At 37.0% G+C, this 21,891-nt stretch overlaps 1 protein-coding gene across 14 annotated transcripts in view; it reads left to right on the top strand.

The window, feature by feature from the left end:
- The window catches only part of LOC129734010 (myosin-10), a 540,672-nt gene that overhangs the window by 415,793 nt on the left and 102,988 nt on the right, over window positions 1-21,891 (top strand). The window contains exon 8 of one of the 14 annotated variants that reach the window (XM_055695704.1): window positions 11,213-11,266. The exons of the other annotated variants lie outside the window; for them this stretch is intronic. Coding sequence (XP_055551679.1) covers window positions 11,213-11,251 — 39 coding nt within the window. The 3' untranslated portion in view covers window positions 11,252-11,266. Of the gene's footprint in view, window positions 1-11,212; window positions 11,267-21,891 lie in introns of those variants that run through there. 14 annotated transcript variants of the gene reach the window in all.

Genomic DNA, 21,891 nt, shown 5'->3' with positions numbered 1-21,891 from the left:
TAAAAAAGTCTCAGAAATCGAATGGTAGGTGTCTTATCTACGTAAAATGTCAGCAAAATGTCGATTTTGCCCCAATTCCCTTACAATAAAAAAATAGGTTTATCTGCTGACATTTTACGTAGCTACCATTCGATTTCTGAGACTTTTTTACTCAAAATAAGATATAATTTGACTACCACTTTAAGATATTAGCGAATTACCTTTTATGCTCAGAAATAATCGTTTATATTTTGCTTTGTGAAATATACCAAAACTATGCCAAAACCGGTTTCGTAGAATCACCGTTTTGAGCTCAGTTTTTGTCCGATTTAAGATCTGTTTTTTTTTTTAAAGATGGGTAAAAAGATGCTAATATGTGAACAATCTCTTGGAATTTTGATATTTGGTCTTAAAACAAAATGGCGTCGAAAAAACATCAAAAATTACCGGTTTTTCAAAAATTCAAAATGGCGCCATTGTTGCCCCTTAAGTTAAAATATGTTCAAACTCGGGGAAATTTAGTTTTGCATTAAAACACACAAAAAATTATATATAGAAGCTAAGGCAAAAAAAAGTTAATTTTTGTTGCACTGTGTATTCTACCGTAAAATCGTATTCCCCCAAATCAATCCTTATTCTAGTTAATTTGAAAGATGGATTTTTCATTCCGAACAGATAGACTAAAGGTCTGTGATCTGTGCGAACTGTAAATTTCCTTCCGTACAAATATGGCTTAAAGTAATTAATGGCCCAATGTATGGCCGTTAATTCTTTCAAAATTACCGGTTTATTTTTTTCTCCGGGTGTAAATGTTTTACTTGCGAATGCAATTGGTAAATTTCCATGTTCGGTATGTTGTGAAAGAACGGCGCCACAGCCTATGTCTGAGGCGTCCGTGACTATAAAAAATTCTTTCGTGAAATCGGAGTATTGTAATAACATTAGGTGAAATTAGGGCATTTTTCAAAGTGTTAAATGCTTGTTGACAGCCCTCTGTCCAAACAAAAGTTGCATTCTTTTTTAGAAGTTGGTTGAGCGGATGTGCTATTATAGCAAAATTCGGGACGAATTTTCTGTAGTAGTTGCAAAATGCTACAAATCGTCTTACTTCATACGCATTTGTAGGTATTGGATATTTTACTATCGCGCTAAATTTTGAATCATCAGGTAGCATACCATGATCTGTTGTTTTGTGTCCAAGAAAAATTACCTGTGTACTGAAGAATGTGCACTTTTGGGCATTGAGTTTTAAATTATAAAATCTCAGTCGTTCAAAAACTTGTTGTAAGTTGGCAAGGTGATGATGGACTGAACATCCGATAACTACGATGTCGTCAATGTAAATGAAAGCTAGTTCCGGCGTTAAGCCTGCCATCGCAATAGTCATCATGCGTTGAAAACTATTTGGGCTTATATTTAATCCGAATGATAATCTGGTAAATTGGTAATGACCATTCTTTGTGGAAAATGCTGTGAATTTCCTAGATTCATTGTCAAGTGGTATTTGATGGAACCCTGACACGAGATCTAATGTTGTAAAAAATTTTGCTCTACCGAGTTGATCCAGTATATCGTCAATTCTCGGTAGTGGGAATTTATCCGCTAATATCTTTTTATTCAGCTGTCGAAAGTCGACAACTAGACGCCATTTCTTGTCTTTGTCATTAGTTTTTTTTGGAACTAGTAAAATCGGAGTATTGTACGGTGATATGGAGGGTTCGATTATATTATTGTTCAACATATCATTAACTTGTTTATTTATCTCGTCATGCTGTGCATGGATTGTTTTATAATTAGGAATATATGAAGGAATATTGTCATTAAGAGTAATATTATGTGAGTAAAAGTTGTTCTGTGTAATTGCTTCTTCTGGTAAGCAAAAAATATCTTCGTATTGATTGATTAAATTTTCAAATTTTTCCCTAGCATATTGTGGAATTTTTTCCATATTAATATTATTTAAAATTCGCTCATGCCTACCTGCATGTTTATTTATATTAACATTAAGTATAAAATAATCAGTTAAACGACTTAGCGTAGGTTTAAACTGAGAGTAGGCTATGTAAAATGGTTCGTTGTTTGTATTTACAGATTTTACATAGGGTTTTGTTGCTGAAATGATAGTATTTCCGCAGAAAACTCCTGGGCTAATTTCTTCAGAGTGAATTACCATATCTTCTGATATGTTTAAATATGGTATTCTTCTGACGACTTCGCTCCGGCTTGGTAGCATAAAGGCTTCGTTAAGCTTGTCTTCTATAGGAACAGATATTTGCACATTTTCTATATTAAAGTTAAGTAACCAATATTCGTAATCTATCACGCACTTATATTTAATCAAGAAATCTCGACCTAAAATACCATCAGCTTTGATTGGTATATTAGGGGTTACTAAATGAAAATTATGATTCATATTCATAGCATTGTTAAAGTAGATTTTTGTGTTTTTTATCCCTAAAGTTTCTATACTACCATCGGTTATTCCGTTTAATAAAATTTTGTAATTTGTATTTACACGTTGATCAGGGCGAATATTGTGTGCTTTAAACAATGAAATATCCGCACCTGTATCGATTATTAAATTGCAGATTTCATTTCCAGTCATGTGCACTTTGACCTGAATGAAATTTGAAGCATTTAAATTGATGTTTAGGATGGGTAAGCCTGCCGGTAACAATTGTTCAGACTGTCGACGTCTCTGATCAGTTGTTACTGGTGGACTAAAAAATGATTTTGAGTTTGCATGTTGTTGGTTACTTGTTGGTTAATTTCTTGAGTATAATCTGGATTTTGCTGATAGTGGGTATTTGGTAATGTGGAGGAATGTCCTGCTGGTTTGCAAGGTACATTGTTGCTGAGTTGTAATTATGGTTGGAATTCCTATTGTAACTAGTATTTATATGAGCAGTGCTAACGTAAGAGCTTCACAATACAACACTGATAGAACGGACACGTAAACGGGACCAGACAACAACACTTATTGCTCTTACTTAATATTAAGGATAAATTATGAAATTTACCTTTTTAGAGTCGACCGATTTCGAGCATTTTTATACTCATCTACAGGACGAGGCCCGATGTCCAACTGATAACAAACGTTTTTTGCTACAGCTTCCCAGTCTCAGAGAGATGGGGAGCTCCGTACTCTCTTTCTAGCTAGGTTGAAGAGAGGAGAAATAATTGGTGCGTCATCTTCGTTCATTAAAGGCTCCTCCGCGTTAGCAATGTACATTGATTCCCATGCATTCAGCAGAGAAACCTTCTGGACGGTTTTAATTAGCTTCGCACTCTCCCAGTCGATATCATGGTGTAGACTGTACGTGTGTGCGGCTACACTTGAAACGTTGATTTTATTGTTTTTAACTGCATGTTTATGCTCTCTTAGACGGGTTATGAATTTTCGGCGAGTTTGTCCTAAGAAAACCCACTTCAACAGACCGCTACATTACTTCGGATTCAAACCATTTTGGCGCACAAAAACAATCAGCTTTTCACTCGATGGCCCATCGCCTTTTTAACATACCGTGGGAAAACGAGGAATTCAATTTGGAAAAAGAAAAAAAATAGAAAAGCTGCTGAATTGAATGGATTTGACCGGGGGTTTGTAGACAAAATCCTTAGTAAGCACGAACGTAAAAATATCGCCAGAATGCAACTACCCTGCAACCGGAAAGAGAAGAGACGAGACGAAGAATTAGCTTGCCGTTCTACCCGGCTATCACTAACCTTATGAGAAACGCACTGGAACAGCATAGGTTGGCGGTTGTACACAAAACGATCTGGGATCTACAAAATAACTGGGAGAGTGCGAAGCTAATTAAAACCGTCCAGAAGGTTTCTCTGCTGAATGCATGGGAATCAATGTACATTGCTAACGCGGAGGAGCCTTTAACGAACGAAGATGATGCACCAATTATTTCACCTCTCTTCAACCTAGCTAGAAAGAGAGTACGGAGCTCCCCATCTCTCTGAGACTGGGAAGCTGTAGCAAAAAACATTTGTTATCAGTTGTACATCGGGCCTCGTCCTGTAGATGAGTATAAAAATGTTCGAAACCGGTCGACTCTAAAAAGGTAAATTTCATAATTTATCCTTAATATTAAGTAAGAGCAATAAGTGTTGTTGTCTGGTCCCGTTTACGTGTCCGTGCTATCAGTGTTGTATTCCTATAGAAATTTTTATTGGAATTTCGATATTAGTTGGTAGGTGTAAAGATTCTGTTAGAATTTCTGTTGTTGTTGTATGTCGGGTGTTGATTGTAGTGGTTATTATGGTTTCTATAGTTGTTAGTTGGATATCTATTGTTTCTTAGATTGTTATTAAATTGGTTTCTTTGATTACTATTCCTTTGTGGTGTTCTGTTTGTGGGGTAATTTTGGTATCTATTGTTGTCACGTGTGGTGTTTAATACCACTGCGTTTGATTGTTTAATTGTGGGTTTCTCATTTTCCTCCATTGTATTAATGGCTTCTTGGAGTTTTGTAAATTTTCCCACTTTTAACTTAATTTTTGTTTCGAGTTGGCTACCATTGTTTCAATAGCAGCTTTTTGGGACCATTTCCTTACTACTTCGCTGGGGATTTGCTCCCTAATATATGTGTCTGTTCATTTTTCCGCAAGTAGGTCCACTTGTTTCGTAAAATTCTGGATATCATCTGGTGATTTTAATTTTAGGTTGTTCAGAGTGTTTTTCGCTGAATCAGATGAACTTTTATCGCTGCAATTATTTTGTACTTTGGTGATTATCTCGTCGTAACTGGCTGGGGTGTTGGAAAAAGGTTTCTAGCTTTTCCACTCAGTTTTGTCAAAATGATCTGTATCGCAGCGATCCTATTGGCTTCTGGTACGATTGTTCTGGCCAGGTTAATTGCGTCTATGAAAGATTTTACACCGTTGGTGTTTTCGTCATAGGCGGTAATTAGCGTTGCTAATTCAGAAGCAGTTTTTATATCCAGCGCCATGTTTACTTTGTTATGGATTTTTAAACTTCAAATGATGATTTTACTCAATATTTTAAGACTGAATTTTCTTTTGGATAATTTAATGTCACTGTTTGATCTCGACAAGTTAGCGTCCATAATAGGTTTAAGGAAATCGTTAGACTTGGTTTGTAGTTCTGGTTCGCTGTCGTATTCTCTATTAGTGTTGACTATTGGGTTATCTAAAATTCTGATGCACTCTGAAAAAACTTTTTTTATCGCCCCATATGATTCTACCTCTATATTCCATTCAGACGGACTGAGTCTAAATTGAAAAGTTTTTAAGATTTTTTTGTACTGAAAGAAATTTTCCTCTAATAGAGCAGAATATTCTCAAGCGTTCTGCTTCTGTGTTTGTTTTTCTTAAGGTTAGAGTATTCTTTTTGATATTGTGTTCAATAGTTCTTAGTTCTTCCATTAAGGTAGAAAAATTGGTCGAACATGTTTGTGTTTAATGCTTGAAAAGAATTTTTACTCACGACATTATAATATATTGTTTCTCGGTCATTGTTATTTATTTGGTTGCTGCTGTAGATGATGATGTTACTGCTATTGCTGTCTGCTGCTTGTTGATGACGTTGTGGCTGTTGTTGTAGATGAGATAGCTTTTGATCGACTGCTGAAGTTGTTGATTTGTAGATGCTGATGTGGCGCTGCTGCTGTTGTTTCTGGTTGCTAGTTGTTATAGTTGATTATCCACCGTAGCGAGAGGCATTTCGCACCCTCGTGCTGCTCCACTCGGTGCGAGAGGCATTTCGCACCCTCGTGTTGGTCGTATTTATTTTCGTTTTGGCCGTTGGTTAAAACAGCTAGTCTTCGTCACCAACGCATCAAAGAGTCAAAAAAAAAATCACTAGCACATGTAACCATCGTCTTCTTCTAGTCAGGGAAACGACGTTTTTATTTTTCACTACACAAAGTTCATTATTAGTATGCAACTAAGCACGAAACATTCCGATGAAAAGTTCAAATTATTTGCGGGTACAAGCTGTTTGTTCGTGCATAAGTATGTATGTCTTAACCAGCAAGCTTAAGTTCACTTTTATTATAATTGTGCATTGGTTATCGGTTGGTATTTCATTGATTTTTCTTCACCTCCAATGTCTTCAAACTTTATTGGATATTGGTTTTCATTGATTAGAATTTTCACTAAACTCATTGATTACAATTTTCACTAAACTCTGTTATATGAAAGTTTGAAATGTTCTTCTTGGTCACTTATTATGTTTATAGTATTTGTGTCCTCGTTGGGCTCGAATTTTTATTGTCCATTTTGCACTGTTATTCATTTATTTTACCAGCCACAGGATCGCGTTCATTTTTTTTTGCGCTCATTTATAGTATTATTAGTAGCAGTACTTTTCACTTCAGCGATGGGTCACATTTTTCACGGCCGCGAACTCCGCAATCCGGTGATTTCCAGGTTAACTGACGGTCGCCATTTGGTAACTTGGTTGTTCTTGAATGAATACTTAACCGGCGGAACGTTGGGGTTTCTTTTCTTAGCGGTGACGGAGTTGACGAAAGTCAAAACCGTTCGCAATGATAAAACCTCTTATGCTTAAAGCTATTCCGGTGAGACGAACTGGAGTAGACCAGTCGCTGCGGAATGCTCATTCATTAATTCGATGTCTTTATTGAAAATCATTCGCTTTTATAGGCAAATGCAATTGCCAAAATATTTAATTCTATGTGTTACATGTGTGGCCAGCTTGGGCCCCTACTGGAAAACAGCTGGAGAGACGAGTATTAAAATTGCAACGCTGCATTTTACGTGCTGTATGAATCAGGCACCAAACGTTGCGGTACACTTAGCAAGGCATGGTAGCGAGTGTGCTGTAACGCTTAGGCATAAGGCTTTCAGTAAGTAACGGAACTTACATGCGCGGGTCAGTGGTTTGATTCGAAATTTATTTTGTTTATGGTTTACGGTGCCGTACAAAGGAGTTGGTATACGACATTATCAAATGAAATGGAGAAGAGTTACTCAAAGAACGCAATAAACAGTGAAAACCCCCAAGCGCAAGCGCTGAATCAGCTGGAGTGGCACGAAGAACTCCACCAACACAGTGATATAAAGAACACCATAAATTTAGCAATCGTTGCTACCCAACTATTCCTAACAATCTATAAGTTATACATAGAACACACTAAAATGCAGGCGCTGAAAGCAGCGAAATCGCTAGCCACAATTGAAAGGCAATAAAAAATTTTACCAACGTGCAGTGGAAAAATAACAATAAAGTGATGGAAGAAAATTGGGACCACGCGGATACACCCGCATATATACCCAACATCGAACTCAAACGCGTAATGCGTAAGACACCAGCACGAATGACCGCAGCACAGAAAAAGAGTTTTTTATGAACAGGAACGTCAACGATGGGCGCAGATAAACAAACGTGCAAACAGTGAAAATAAAAATTAAAATTGAACATCAGTGAAATGAAAAAAAATGAACAAAAACAGTTTTTCGAACGCGATCATGGCGAAAAGACTAGTAGAAAGCCTTAAAAGACTGCAAGTAGCAAGCTCAGTGCAAGTACCGGTCTATATAGACACAGGCTCAAAGTGCATAGTACAACTAAACAGCATAAAGTGCATAAACATAATAAAAAAATACAAAAAAGTGTCTTCTGGTTGAAGTTTCGGTAGAAGTCAAGGACATCGAGGTACTGACCCAATTCGAAGCAGTGAAAGCGAAAAATGTGGGAAAATTAGCAAAAAAAAACTACTTGCTGGGAAACAAGGAAAACTAATCATCTCCACCAGCAGAGGTATAATGTGCAACGAGCAAGCGGAAGAGCTCAAAACAGGTGGCCAAATATTGGCAGTATTCAAATTCACGCGTTTAAGAAGAAAAAAAAATGGAAACACCTCCAACTATGGACGACTGCATAGCGGACAACGTAATAAACGAAGTACGAGGAGAAATGGAAGTTTGGGATAACGAGGAATACAGCCAAAGACTAATCCAGCAACGACAGCAGCAGCAACAGATCCAACAGCAAATCAGAGAGCGACAAATACAACGGCAGCTACAGTAACTAGGCAACCAGAGTCGCAACAAAGCCCACCAAGAGAGGAAAATAGCTTCTAAGCAGCAACGGTAGCTATTATTATTCACAGCAAACTTATATCATGTTATAGATTTAAACTAATGTTAGAAATTATCGAGAATGACCTACACATTCTCACCAAAATACTTAGCAATTTGAAAAAATCTATCTATCAGGCAATAAGACCAGAAACATCTAATGCTAAAGCCACATATGGTTCAAAACTTTATGACGAAATAGAAAGGAATCTCATAGAAAACGAAGAGAAGATTCCCGACAACAATTTAAACTTTCTTATTAAAGCAGCAAAGGAATCAAATTTTGAGATTCATCAAATTATAAAAAAAAAACTTGCTAAAAATATTATCATGGCTAGTCCAAATAACCAACCAGCCACCACTTTCGATTTAAAGACAGCGACATCGCTTATTAAAAATTATGACGGCTCAGCAGACGGACTAGACGCATTTATTGACTTGATAAATCTCCTCAAAGACCTTACTGCAGAAGCACACATTGCCACTGCAATTAAATTTATTAAAACAAGGGTCAGCGGCAAGCGCGACCAGCACTACCGACCAACCCGCTCACTTTTGATCATATAATCAATAAAATTAAACAAGCTTGTACTGAAACACCAGACTCTGTCATAGCTAAACTAAGAGCTATTCCCAACAAAGGGGAGAGACAGAAATTTTGCGACGAAGTGGAAACACTTACACAAAAATTGACAACTTTATACGTCCACAGCAAAATACCCGCAGAGGTAGCACAGTAAATGGCTACCAAAGTAGGTGTTGACGTGCTAATAAACGGCATAACTAACACCGAAATAAAAATAATTTTAAAAACTGGAAAATTCACGATGGTTCAAAGTGCGATACAAAAAATAAACGAAATCACAAATTTTCTCGATAAATAGGAATAGCGGTAGGGGTCGCGGTCAGCAATACCAGCAATACCGCAATAATTATAACAATCATGGCCAAAGCAACTACCATCACCAGGGCCGAAACAATTACCAAAACTAAAGTCAAAACAGTTACCAAAACCAATTTAGGCTTTATAATCAAAGTTTTAGACGAAATAATAATTTTAGACGGGGCATGAACTGAGGAAATATAAATTTCCGAGGAAACCCTCGAAACAATATACCTCAAAGAGGGAATTACCAGTACAGACCTGGACATAACGTATTTTTTACACAAGCGGAAAACTGTCCAGGCCCCCAAATATTTGGGGGCAGTCAAATGGACAACCGCGCCTACAATCACGAGTACAACCATTCGAGACACATAGAAACCGCACAACAACAACCAAACGTAAATCAATTTTAAATAAAACGTGTTATCAAATTAACACCAACTGCTCGAATTTCATCTCAATAAATTCAAATTTCTCAAACTCCTAGTGTACTTTACTAGTAGACTCAGGAGCCGAATTATCAATTTTCAAGGCAAATAAAAACAAACAAACTTTAAATATAAATTATGATGCGAAATGTACCATCACCGGGATAAACACCCTACCTTCAGAGACAATAGGGTCAACATCCGCGAAAATTTATCTTCCAAACACAACAATCGACCATACTTTCCATATAGTCGATTCTTCTTTCCCAATACCTACTGACGTTATCTTAGGCCGAGATTTCTTAACGAAATTTCATTGCATTATCAACTATGAAACATGGTCACTACCCGGAACTTTTGCTTCAAAAGAATTTTAAATTCCGATTGAAGATAATTTAAATGGTGAATTTGTCCTTTCACCACGTTGCAAAGTACTAAAGCAAATTCACACTAAGGAACTCCTCGAAGATCACGTATTAATTTCCAACGAAATCTGTCCTGGAGTATTTTGTGCAAATTCCCTGATTGATAGCACCAACAAATTGGCAAAATTCATAAACACTACTGAAAAGACTGTTAGAATCTAAACTATGATATATTTTCATATGACGAACTGAAAAGAGAGAATCAAAACAACAAAATTTTAGCAGAATCAAAAACAGATCACATACCAGGCAACTACAAACAAAAACTGATTGAGATTTGTACAAAATATAATGATGTTTTCGCTTTAAAAAGAGGCACACTCACCTCATACAGCCTTCGTATTCACCATACACCATAACTCACCAATTCTGTTGGTCCCTGAAAAATCAACCAATGAAGATAAAAAATGTCGTCTTGTAGTTGATTTTAGACAACTTAACAAGAAAATATTCGCCGAAAAATTTCCTCTGCCCAGGAAATGCCCACGACATATTGGACCAACTGGGTAGAGCCAAACACTTTTCCACTCTTTATCTGATGTCCGGACTTCATCAGATCGAAATAGAGGAAGAATCAAACAAATATACAGCCTTCTCCACCAGTACAGGACACTATGAATTCAACAGGTTACCGTTCGGACTAAGTAGCTCAACGAATAGTTTTCAAAAAATGATGACCATCGCACTCAGCGGTTTACCACCCGAGTGTGCCTTTTTATACATAGACGATATCATTGTTATCGGTTGTTCAGTGGATCATCATTTGAAAAATTTGGAACAAGTTTTTAAAAAGCTCCAACATTTCAACTTGAAGTTGAACCTTGCAAAATGTCATTTCTTTTGCTCAGATGTCACTTATCTTGGATATCACATCAGTCATGGCATACTTCCTGATAAGTCTAAACATGACACTATAGTTAATTACCCAGAACCCACAAAGTGCGATGAAATCAGAAGGTTTGTAGCCTTTTGCAACTACTACAGGAGATTTTTACCTTACTTTTCAGAGCTTGCGTCACCACTAAACGCACTCCTGAAGAAAAACGCGAAATTCATTTGGAACGAAGATTGCGAAAACGCCTTCGAAACTTTAAAAAACAAATTAATTTCAGCACAAATTCTTAAATTTCCGGACTTAACCAAAAATTTTATTTTATGCACAGATGCATCGAAAAACGCATGCGGAGCAGTCCTATCACAACCATATGATGATATCGACTTGCCAATCGCATATGTAAGTATAGGGATACCATCCGTTCTGATTTAGCAGGACATGTCCTGATTTTGAGACCCTTTTTTGACATCCTGATTTATTTTTCATTCTTTAGCATTTGTCCTGATTTTCATAAGATTTTCAGCTCTGTAGTGTGATAATAATATGCAGAATTTTTCAAAATCAATACCTTTTTTGATTTCAGAACACAACGGTCACTACGGACGATTTTATTTTTGGTTAAATCTTACTAAAGTGACGAGAGAAATCTTTTAGGTATTGTAACCGTTAAACATTTGCCTTAACGGGGAAACCTACTCTGGAAGGTCAATAACTATTTTTTTTCTCAATGTTTAGAGTAAAGTGAAGTGTTCGGCTATTTTGGATATTGATTAAGGTGTATTTAAGCATTTATTTTGCACGTCGTGGTTGCACATATAATGAGTATTACGTTGTTGGCAGCTGGGAACGTGAATGCTCTCACTAAATCAGTACCTAACTAGTGGTAAGTTTTTCTTAGCATGTATTGAACCCATTTGACTGAATTTTTTTAGCAGGCTTCCTGAAATCTCGCTCGCACAAAGAAGAGACAGTGTGCTTTGCGCTACAAGTCTCGTTTCTCATTCAGTCGCTTCGTGCTGTGTGCAGCGTGCGAGCGAGAAAACTTACCATTCGTACGAGCCATGTCTCGTCGCATGGGAATTTTTATTGCGACGTACACGAAGATATCTCGTCTCCCAACTTAACGAGTGCGGTGCATGGGCGTCGCGTACTTGAGACAGCTTGCGTGCAAATTCTCGTGAGCTCGTCTCGCGAGCTTGCCTCGCATGTTGCTTTGTGCTAATGGTGCGAGAAGGGAATTGATTTTGCGCAGAAGGAAACAGGCAGGGCATTTTATGTTTTTTTTCATTTACGGTGTTATAGCAGCATGCATCAAAACACCGTTAGAATTATCAATGATATAACCTAGTTCATTCATTTATCAATTCAAAAGTCTATGATTAATTCATCCGACTTTTGTTAACATGAAATAAGAACGTTTTGTTACTATACTTATTATGCTAACGGTACGAAAATGCACCGGATGCAGAGTGTTACGTTGGTTAACAGAAGTGTTCCTTTCGTCGGTTTAGATGTCATTGACTATATTATGATAGAACTCTGTTTTGTAGTTCTAAGGATAAAAAATGTGGTTTGAAATTACAACATAAGTTTTTCGGGAGTTAAAAATAGTAAAACCATTGAAATTGTTTATATTTTCTAATACATGTTGATGTTGGATAGAATTTTCGAATTGAGTACACTAAAGTCGCTTTTTATGCGGGGGATACATGCCGCGTAAAAAACCGCGTAAATTCTGGAATCCGCGTAAAAAAAACCCGCGTAAATTCTGCAATCCGAGTGAAGAGGAACCGAAATCCGCAAGAAAAAAAAAATACCGCGTAAACTCCGGAATCCACGTAAAAAAACCGCGTAAAAGCGACCTTAGTGTATAGCTATTGCAAATCAGGTTCTGAAGGTTCGTGATAATCTGATCGTAGTAATATAGTTTTATGAATTCTTCCGATTAATACACCTTCAGAAGGGTCTGACGGCATATATCGTATGTAGGTACGGTGGGCAGCCTATACACCAGAGGGACGCAGAGACACTCACCGTTAAGGCAACTGTCAACATCAAAACGGATAACGGCAATGCAAAATTATACAGCTCGCCCGTTTTGATGTTGACAGTTTCCTCAACGGTGAGTGCTTTGTCATTTCTCTAATATACAGTTTCACTAAGGTACAGTACGGGCGTCTCGCTCAGTTCGTAAAGCGATAAGACAACGTGTGGTGCGCCGCAGTCTCTTACCGAAGGAAAAAAGAAAAGAAACCTCTCGTCGTTTCAGCGCGTGTACAGGAAGTCTGTGTACACGAGAAAGTCTCACGAGCTGTAGCGCACGAGCTGTATCAAGTATGTACAGTACGGGCGTCTCGCTCAGTTCGTAGTGCGATGAAACATCGCCTTGCGCATCGCAATCCGAACCGAAAGAGAAGCGAAAGAGCAACCTGCAAATTGCATGTGACGTGTCTCGTCTCGTCGCACATGCATGGAAATTCTACGAGCGAGAGAAAGATTTCTCTCGTCGCTTGAAAAAAAAGCGCGTGCACGGGAAGTCTGCATGTAAGAATGGATTATTTAACTTGTTACATAGCCGTTTTTGTAAATTCAAAAAAATTGACACAATGGCGGCAATTTTTGTAAAAAATAGTTTTTTTCATAAAATAATAAGCCTATATAAGAGCCAGTTTCAGCCGGAGCCGCTCATAATAGTTCTAGACAGCGACAAAAGCAGTCGTCCTTCCTTAGCAGCAGCACTAGCCCTGTGGTTGGTCATCACGTCTCAAGAGCAGCGCGGTTTTTCTCAGCGTGTTTTTTCATAAAAAAATCACTTTAAACAAACATAAAACATTGAAAAAATAATAGATATTGAAAAACGGCTATGTAACAAGTAAGATAATCCATTATTACATGCTGGAATAAAAATTGCAGCCAAATCACACAAAATACATCTTCAAACATACCTTAGTCAATAGCCAAAATATCCGAACACTTCACTTTACCCTAAACATCCAAAAAATCCCTTTTTTCTATTTTTCGACTTTCTTGTTAACCCCTCCTAAACAGTTAGTTTAATTTGAAATAGTTTACATGCGCTGATTATCTACCTATAAATTCATAGCTGCCTAATAATATTGGATCGTTTGAGAGGTATGTTGAACAAGTAAAGAAGTGTTTTAGTGTTTTTGAAGTGCAAATCACATTCAACGTGGTGTATCAATCTAAACTTCGAAGAACAGCTTAGCTCAAATTTGTACCGAAAAAAGGTGTCCTGATTTCTAACTTCGACCAGATGGTATCCCTATGCAAGTAGAACGTTTACAAAAGGAGAAAGAAATAAGTCCACAATCGAACAGGAACTAACTGCAATTCACTGGGCTATAATGCATTTCAGACCATATCTATATGGCAGATGATTTAATGTAAGAACAGATCATCGTCCGCTAGTATTTCTATTTTCAATGAAAGATCCATTCCCGAAACTGACAAGGAGAAGAGCCGACTTGGAAGAATTACATTTCGATATAGAATACGTGAAGGGAAACGAAAATGTTGGGCCTGACGCTATGTCACATCAATTCTGAAGAACTTTCAAATATGACTGTCTTGCCAATTCAAACAAGATCTGTGACAAACAAAAAACCAAGCATCCAAAATAACGAGCCAGCTATTAAGACTGATCACCTTCAGGCATACGACTCCACTAACAATATTGTTGCAATCAACTTACCTAAACTAATATTCGCAAGTTCGAACAAGGACGTTTATATACAAATAACGACTAAGAATATGAAAAAAGATCTTGCTCTGGCGCACTTTCCTTATGCATTGAAAAATTTCGATTTACAATGCTATTTAGTCACAATAAACGAAAAAATTTAAAAATGAGAAAGATAGCAATTGCATGTAACAACATGATATTCTCACTGATAAATAGACAGATGTTCAAGACATTCTGCAATAAAATATTGAAAGACGTTACCATAACGATAAACAAACCAGCGCAAATAATCACAAACTATTTAAAGAAAACATGAAGATAACTTTCAAACGAAAATATAAAATTAATAGTTTGATCAGCGCAGACTCCTAATTTGAATCCTTTAGAAATTCTATGGAAGATTGGAAAAGTCTAGGTTGCAAAGCATCATCCAAAGAATAAAACAGACTTATGGAACGTCGGACAGGCAGCGTGAAATGCTAGTTCAGCTTCTACTCGTTAAAACCTGGGGGTGAACATTCCACGAAGATTGAATATGGCTTTACAAAACAAATAACAGGCCATAAAATTTTGAAAGTGAGTTTTGTAACGTAAAAATAACTTTGCTAACAATATGTAGAGAAATAAAGCTAATTTGGATTGTTTGTATATATATATTTCAATAGTGTATTTATTTTTGTCGCCACTTTAAAAACACTAACTCACGCAAAAAAAAAAAATCGGAATCACCGACAAAGAAATCTCTCCAGTTATTTCTCCGTTCTTCTTTCAAAAAGAGTGTCTGAAGATCTTAATGACGTAACATAACATCATACAACAATTAAAATCACTGCGCAAATACGAAAAATCATCCAACACTGCAAGTGTATTTATTTTTTTCTCCATGACTGTACTTCAAAAATCAAAACTAAGCAATATAAGCAAACAAACTATAGTAAGCAATCTAATTGATGTTCAAGCAGGAGATAAAATATGGTTAAGAAAAGAGAACCGCAGAAAGCCAGACGCAGTTTATACAGGACCATTTACAGTGATTGAAATAAACCACCCAAATGTTACAATAGAAATCCATATTACAAAAGAAAATCAAATTGTCCACAAAAATAGAATCAAAAAATTATAACAAATAGAATATAAGTACTTTCTACAAAACTAAACATCTGGAGAGCACGCCTATAGATTGATCTCATTGCATGACATCAATCTTTCCCAAGGAAGGATGGTATCATGGGTTAAGAACCACTGTCTTACTAAAACAAAACACAAAATCATTACAAGCCATCCGCTTCATACATTCATACGCAACAATAACAGAATTTTATTGCAAACAGATGACAGTGCAATAGCACTGTCGCTAGCGTTCAATTTTTGAAGTAGAATACTTCTTTCAGGAAGTTCGGCTAAAAAAAAAAATTCGACCTCTGATTGGTCGTTATATGCTTGCTTCCCAAGCACGGTCGACAGGATCATATACCTTGCAATTGAAAACATGCTATTTGGCCTATATAAGAGCCAGTTCCAGCCGGAGCCGCTCATAATAGTTCTAGACAGCGACAAAAGCAGTCGTCCTTCCTTAGCAGCAGCACTAGCCCTGTGGTTGGTCACCACGTCTCAAGAGCAGCGCGGTTTTTCTCAGCGTGTGTCGCCAGACAGCCATTATTCCCCCCGTGTTGGGGCAGCATGATGATTGCCATCAGGAAATCCAATTTTGGAAATCAAAATGCCTTTTTCAAGGCAAATAAACAAGTCATTGAAGGTTAATAATTTTTGTCAACGCAAGCAAGCATTCTGTGTTGCATCCTAGCAATTTAAATCTGTCGCACCCGTCCAATTTACTGAATATAAAATATCTTCCACAGTGCATGTTGTCCGTGTATCTTAATTCCCCCAATGTTAGGGCAGCTCAAAAGTTGTAATCAGTAACCGATTTTGAACCGCAAAATGCTTTTTTCAAGGCAAATAAACAGATAATTGAAGGTTAATAATTTTCTGGCATCAACACAAGCAGACATTCTGTGCGGGACGCAATCAAATTCTGTTGTAGTTGTCTAATTTTTACTTTTACTATATTTAGTAAACCCCCCACTGTAGGGGCAGCGCAGAGGCTGCGATCAGCATAACCAACTTTGAATAACAAACTGTCCTGTTAGACCGCATTCATAAGGACAGTTAGTTCGACTATGCAGAGCTAATATGAAGTCGATTCAATCAATCAGCATAAACAAAATTTCGTCGTCTCTCAGCTGCCAAGTTGCAACATGATGCAACACGCAACAGCGAGCAAACGAAATCGGTTGAATTTACAAACCGCAATAAGATACGGGTTAAAACCATTGCGTGTGTGAGAGCACCATCGGTGTTTATTCGCTGGATACAAAAATCAAATGCGAATTGTGGAATAATTCGTCTAAAGAACATAAAGAAATGGTAAACCTGAACTGAAAGGCGTGGCCTATTACGTAGCACCCTTCGGCTATAAAAGAATGTTTCTGGGAAAACTAGCTATATTCATTAGTCGGAAGGTGAACTGGATGGAGTGTCCACAACGTTGACAGCAGTAACAGCAGATATCGGCACTCAGCAGTAACAGACCATAGCAGCGGGTTGCGCCTGTGGTTGCCTTCAAATTAAACAAATCACTTGCCCTGTGGTTGGTCATCACGTCTCAGGAGCAGCGCGGTTCTTCCCAGCGTGTGTCGCCAGACTGCCATTATTCCCCCACTGTTGAGGCAACATGAAGATTGCCATCAGGAAATCCAATTTTGGAAATCAAAATGCCTTTTTCAAGGCAAATAAACAAGTCATTGAAAGTTGATAATTTTTGTCAACGCAAGCAAGCAATCTGTCGCACCCGTCGAATTTACTGAATGTGAAATAGCTTCCACAGTGCATGTTGTCCGTGTATCTTAATTCTCCCAATGTTATGGCAGCTCAAAAGTTGTAATCAGCAACCGATTTTGAACCGCAGAATGCTTTTTGAAGTAGAATACTTCTCTCAGGAAGTTCGGCTACATAGCGATGTGAAATTAAAATCTAAAACCGAAAAAAGTGAAGAATATGTCCTATTTCAAATGCGAATAAATCGGTTAGTATTCGATGGATTCCCTTCGTTATTGCAGCAATAGATTGGAAAATCTTCTAAGATTCTTCCCAAATGAAGATAATTGTAATTTTATTATCCAAACTATTGAACTATTGAAAATAGTTAAGCTTTGCAAAAACGAAAAATTCGACCTCTGATTGGTCGTTACATGACTGCTTCCCAAGCACGGTCGACAGAATCATATACCTTGCAATTTAAACTATACTATTTGGCCTATATAAGAGCCTGTTTCAACCGAAGCCGCTCATAATAGTTCTAGACAGCGACAACAGCAGTCCTCCCTTAGCAGCAGCAGTGCAGTGGATACCAGCGATATACAGCCACAACTGTGGCATGGTTACGGATAGCGTAGCAGTTGCAGCGGGTATCAGCATCCATAGCAGCTGATGCAGTGAGGCACTGTGCGATAGCGGGCACTAGTAAATGCATTCAATGAAAAATTGACTCATTTTGACAACACATGAGCCGTCTAGTTTTGAGTGTTAAATCAGATTTTCACTGTTTATTTTATCACAAGAAATACTTTATTCGCACTGTCCGTGATAACGCCAAGATGTGATCGGTGTCTTATCCGATATTGAATCGAACAACAAATTGTCCTTTTCAGGATGAAATTAAAAACCGGATGATTGAAGAGTTGATGATGATGATGATGGTCCCACCTCATACCCCTACATCGGTTTGAGCTGGTCGATTTATCTAAGTAAGATATTATATAGAGTCATACAATGTAACCAGTTGGCAAACAAATAACGGACTGGTTATTAATACAGACAAAGTAACCCTTCAAAAGAATACCAATAATTTAACAATGAGTATAAAAAAACGATTTTCCAATACCATCATGGATCCAAGGCTCATCCAGAACGTTTCCAACCCGAAAATTATCTGGACTTGGTTAGGAATTGAACCTAACATTTAGGAGTGTTAACTAATCAGAATTGATTCTGGATAACGATCCAAAACTACGAGAGAGATCCTGTGATACTATAGTTCTCGATAACGAGCTTTACAGTCCACAGGCGAACCCAAGCCTTTTCAGTTTTTTCTCCCAACCCTAGTTCAAAATCGTAAAAACAGATAAATATCAAAAATCAGAATAACAGCATATATGCTATTTCATACCAAAAAGCAACTTTCCAACCCGATATGCTTTTTGTTTCAATTTCAGGGGTTTAATCCTGATGTACTCAATATCCAGATTGTCTATGTCAGTCTACGCGCGCGTGGCTCAAACATGTGTAGTCGACTCTTTTTTAAACTCTACTATCAAATATTATACAACTAATTCAAACAAAAATCCATCATCATCAGTGAACATAATAGCTTAGTTTACCCAATCAATTAAAAAAAAATACATAAATTTTACAATCTTCGTCATTAATTTACAAAAAATTCTATATAATCTGTCTACAAAACAGACTTTATGTGTGAAATACAAAGCCTTTTAAACTCCGCCATTGTTGCTGCACGTTTTACCTGTCTTGGCATCGAATTGAAAAAATTTATTCCTTTGTACAACAGAGAGTTCTGTGATCTTCCAAAAAGAAAATTTGGTGTTCTAGCATCATCCGCGTTTCTAGTGTTGTACCTATGAAAATCACTTCCCCTATCAATTCGATTACACAAATATCGAGGCAGCATATTATTAAAAATTTTATATAGAAACACCATTGTCAGAAAATATACTCTTTGCTTCACAGAAAGCCATTGCAATGCGTCCAGCATAAAACTCGAGGAAGTGTATCTATTACATCTTAATATTAATCGCATAACTTTATTTTGTAAGCGCTGCAGTCTCAATATTTGTGTATTGTTTGCAAGAAATAATATGGATGGGCAAAAATCTATATGTGGTGAAATGATTGACCTATAAAGACTAATTTTACTACTAACAGTCAATTCATTTTTCAAACGGCACAGAATACCGTATTTTTTTGCCATTTTATTGATGACATTGTCAATGTGAGACTTAAAAGTTAATTTGTCATCAATAATCACTCCAAGATACTTTATTTCGTTTACGCGATCAATCGTCTCACCATCAATTGCAATATTTACGTCTGGTCTGGAGTTGGCAGAAGAAATGATTAAGTACTTTGTTTTGCTAATATTTAATTTAAGCTGTTTAAATTTCAACCAATTCGCCAGATAATGTAAATCTTGGTTTAAAAGTGCCACAACGTCATTAGGATTCTTAGCCGCAATGAACAGAACAGTATCATCAGCAAATAAGTTGATATCGCAAAACCGTAAAACTCGCTTCATGTCATTAATATAAATAATGAACAAAATGGGCCCTAAAACACTTCCTTGCGGTACACCAAGTGTATTAGCAATGGAATCCGATTCAGAATCATCAAAACGAGTCTTCTGAGTTCTAGCACACAAATAGCTCTCAAACCATTTGTATGCTGTCCCTACGATACCAAAGCGCTCCAATGTTTGTAACAATAAGGGCCTAGAAATTGTTTCAAAAGCGCGTTTTAGATCCAAAAACACCACAAAAATAGTTTCTTTAGCCTCGATTTTTTCTTTCCATTTTGCTAACACCAGATTTAAAGCAGACTCACAAGAGTGACCCTCTCGATAACCTGATTGCTCTGGGATTAGCAAATCATTACTATTTAAATAATCCATCAGCTGGCCTTTCACAACTAGTTCTAAAATTTTCTCTAATGTGTGCACCATATTAATGGGGCGGAACTCTTCGGCTTTATCCGTCCCATTAATCTTGGGGATAGGAACCACAAGTGATTCCTTCCAAACCTGAGGCACGTGCCCTGTTTGCAGTGATTCATCGATAAGGTCCAGCAGATCGTGTCCAATGACATGGAAGCAATCTTGTATTACTTTTGCGTTGACATTGTCGATACCAGCCGATCTCTCAAGAGAAAAACAAATATCTTTCAACTGTGCAAAAGTAATAGGATGAAAACCAGAAAAATTACAGTTATTATGGACCGGCTGTATTATTTCGAGAGGTTCGTTGACCAAATCAATACTCTGATTGATCGATTGAACACTATCGACGAAATAACTGTTGAATTTACTTGCAATCACTCGCGCCGAATGCTCTTCTAAGCCATTAAAAGTTATGGTTTGCGGGCAACTATCTTTACTTTTTATTAATGATTTTAAAATTTTCCATAACTCTTTGCTATTATTTTGATGTTGATCAATCTTCCGTTGCATATATTCACATCGTGCCTTTTTCAAGGTGCGTGAGTATATATTCCGCGCAGCGGTGTACCTATTCCAATCATTGCTATCATTACTTCTGCAAAATTTTTTGTACTTTTTATCTCTTTTACGTTTTGAACGCAAAAGTTCTAAAGAGTACCAGCTGTTCGAATTATGCAATTCAACACACTTTTCGGAAACTAGGCTATTGGTACACTCTTTTAGCGTGTTAGTTAGAACAGCTGCTTTATTGTCGAAATTCCCTGTTATTGGCTGAAAATTCAGGCTTCTCGAAACAAGCTGAGACATTGCTTGCTTAGAGTATCTATTCCAACACTTAATTTTTACTATATTATCACGGTTTTGATCATTCTCAAGTACAACACAAATTGTCTCATGATCTGTGATTTTATAATCGGCCTCAGTGAAAGAATGAACATTATCAAAATTCGAAAACACGTGATCAATTAATGTACGAGAGTGTCTGGAAATTCTTGTAACTTGAAAAACCGTTTGTTGTAAATTGAAAAAATCTGCTAATTGCCTCAATTGGTTCGAATTTGGTATATTAAGCCAATCGATATTAAAATCGCCAGCAATAACATTTAATTTACTCAAGTCAATAAAATTATCCCACCACTTTTCTAAAGTTTCTAAAAAACGCTGGTTACTTGTACTGGGGGAGTGGTACACAATTCCAAAATTTCCTACCGTCATGCCTCTTTCAACTGATATTCCTAGGAACCATTTATTTTCAAAAGATTCGTTTAATCGAATATTGAATTTGATTGATTCCTTGGCGTAGATAGCAACCCCACCAGTATGTCTGGAATGTGAAAGGCAAAAAGCAACTTTGTAACCCGGAATGCTATACTGATCAAATGCATCAGCTTCCACTATATGAGTTTCCGCTAGCAATACTAACATTGGACGTGTTGTTTCCACAAGATGCCGTAAAGCAACATAATTTGTAGATAAACCAGCAATATTCAAATAAATCATTTCTAATTTCCTTTCACATTGCGTTTTCTTCAGCTGCTATTTACTTAACAACATGTTGCTCTTTCTTTTCTCAAACAGTCTCCGAAATACTGGACACTGTGTACTATATGCTGGATGTTTAGCGTCCAAATTTAAATTGAAGTCTTTATTAGATTTTAAACAATTTACGTAGTTAAAATCAATTGATGAGCATTCCGATGTCTTGTGCTGTGCACTACACTTAGAGCATGTTTCGGAATTAACACACTCTGTGCTTTTATGACCAAATTCT

Source organism: Wyeomyia smithii, chromosome 1 (genome assembly GCF_029784165.1).
Source record: "Wyeomyia smithii strain HCP4-BCI-WySm-NY-G18 chromosome 1, ASM2978416v1, whole genome shotgun sequence".
In the NCBI taxonomy this organism is placed as follows: Eukaryota; Metazoa; Arthropoda; class Insecta; order Diptera; family Culicidae; genus Wyeomyia; species Wyeomyia smithii.
This window is presented reverse-complemented; position numbering and strand designations above follow the sequence as displayed.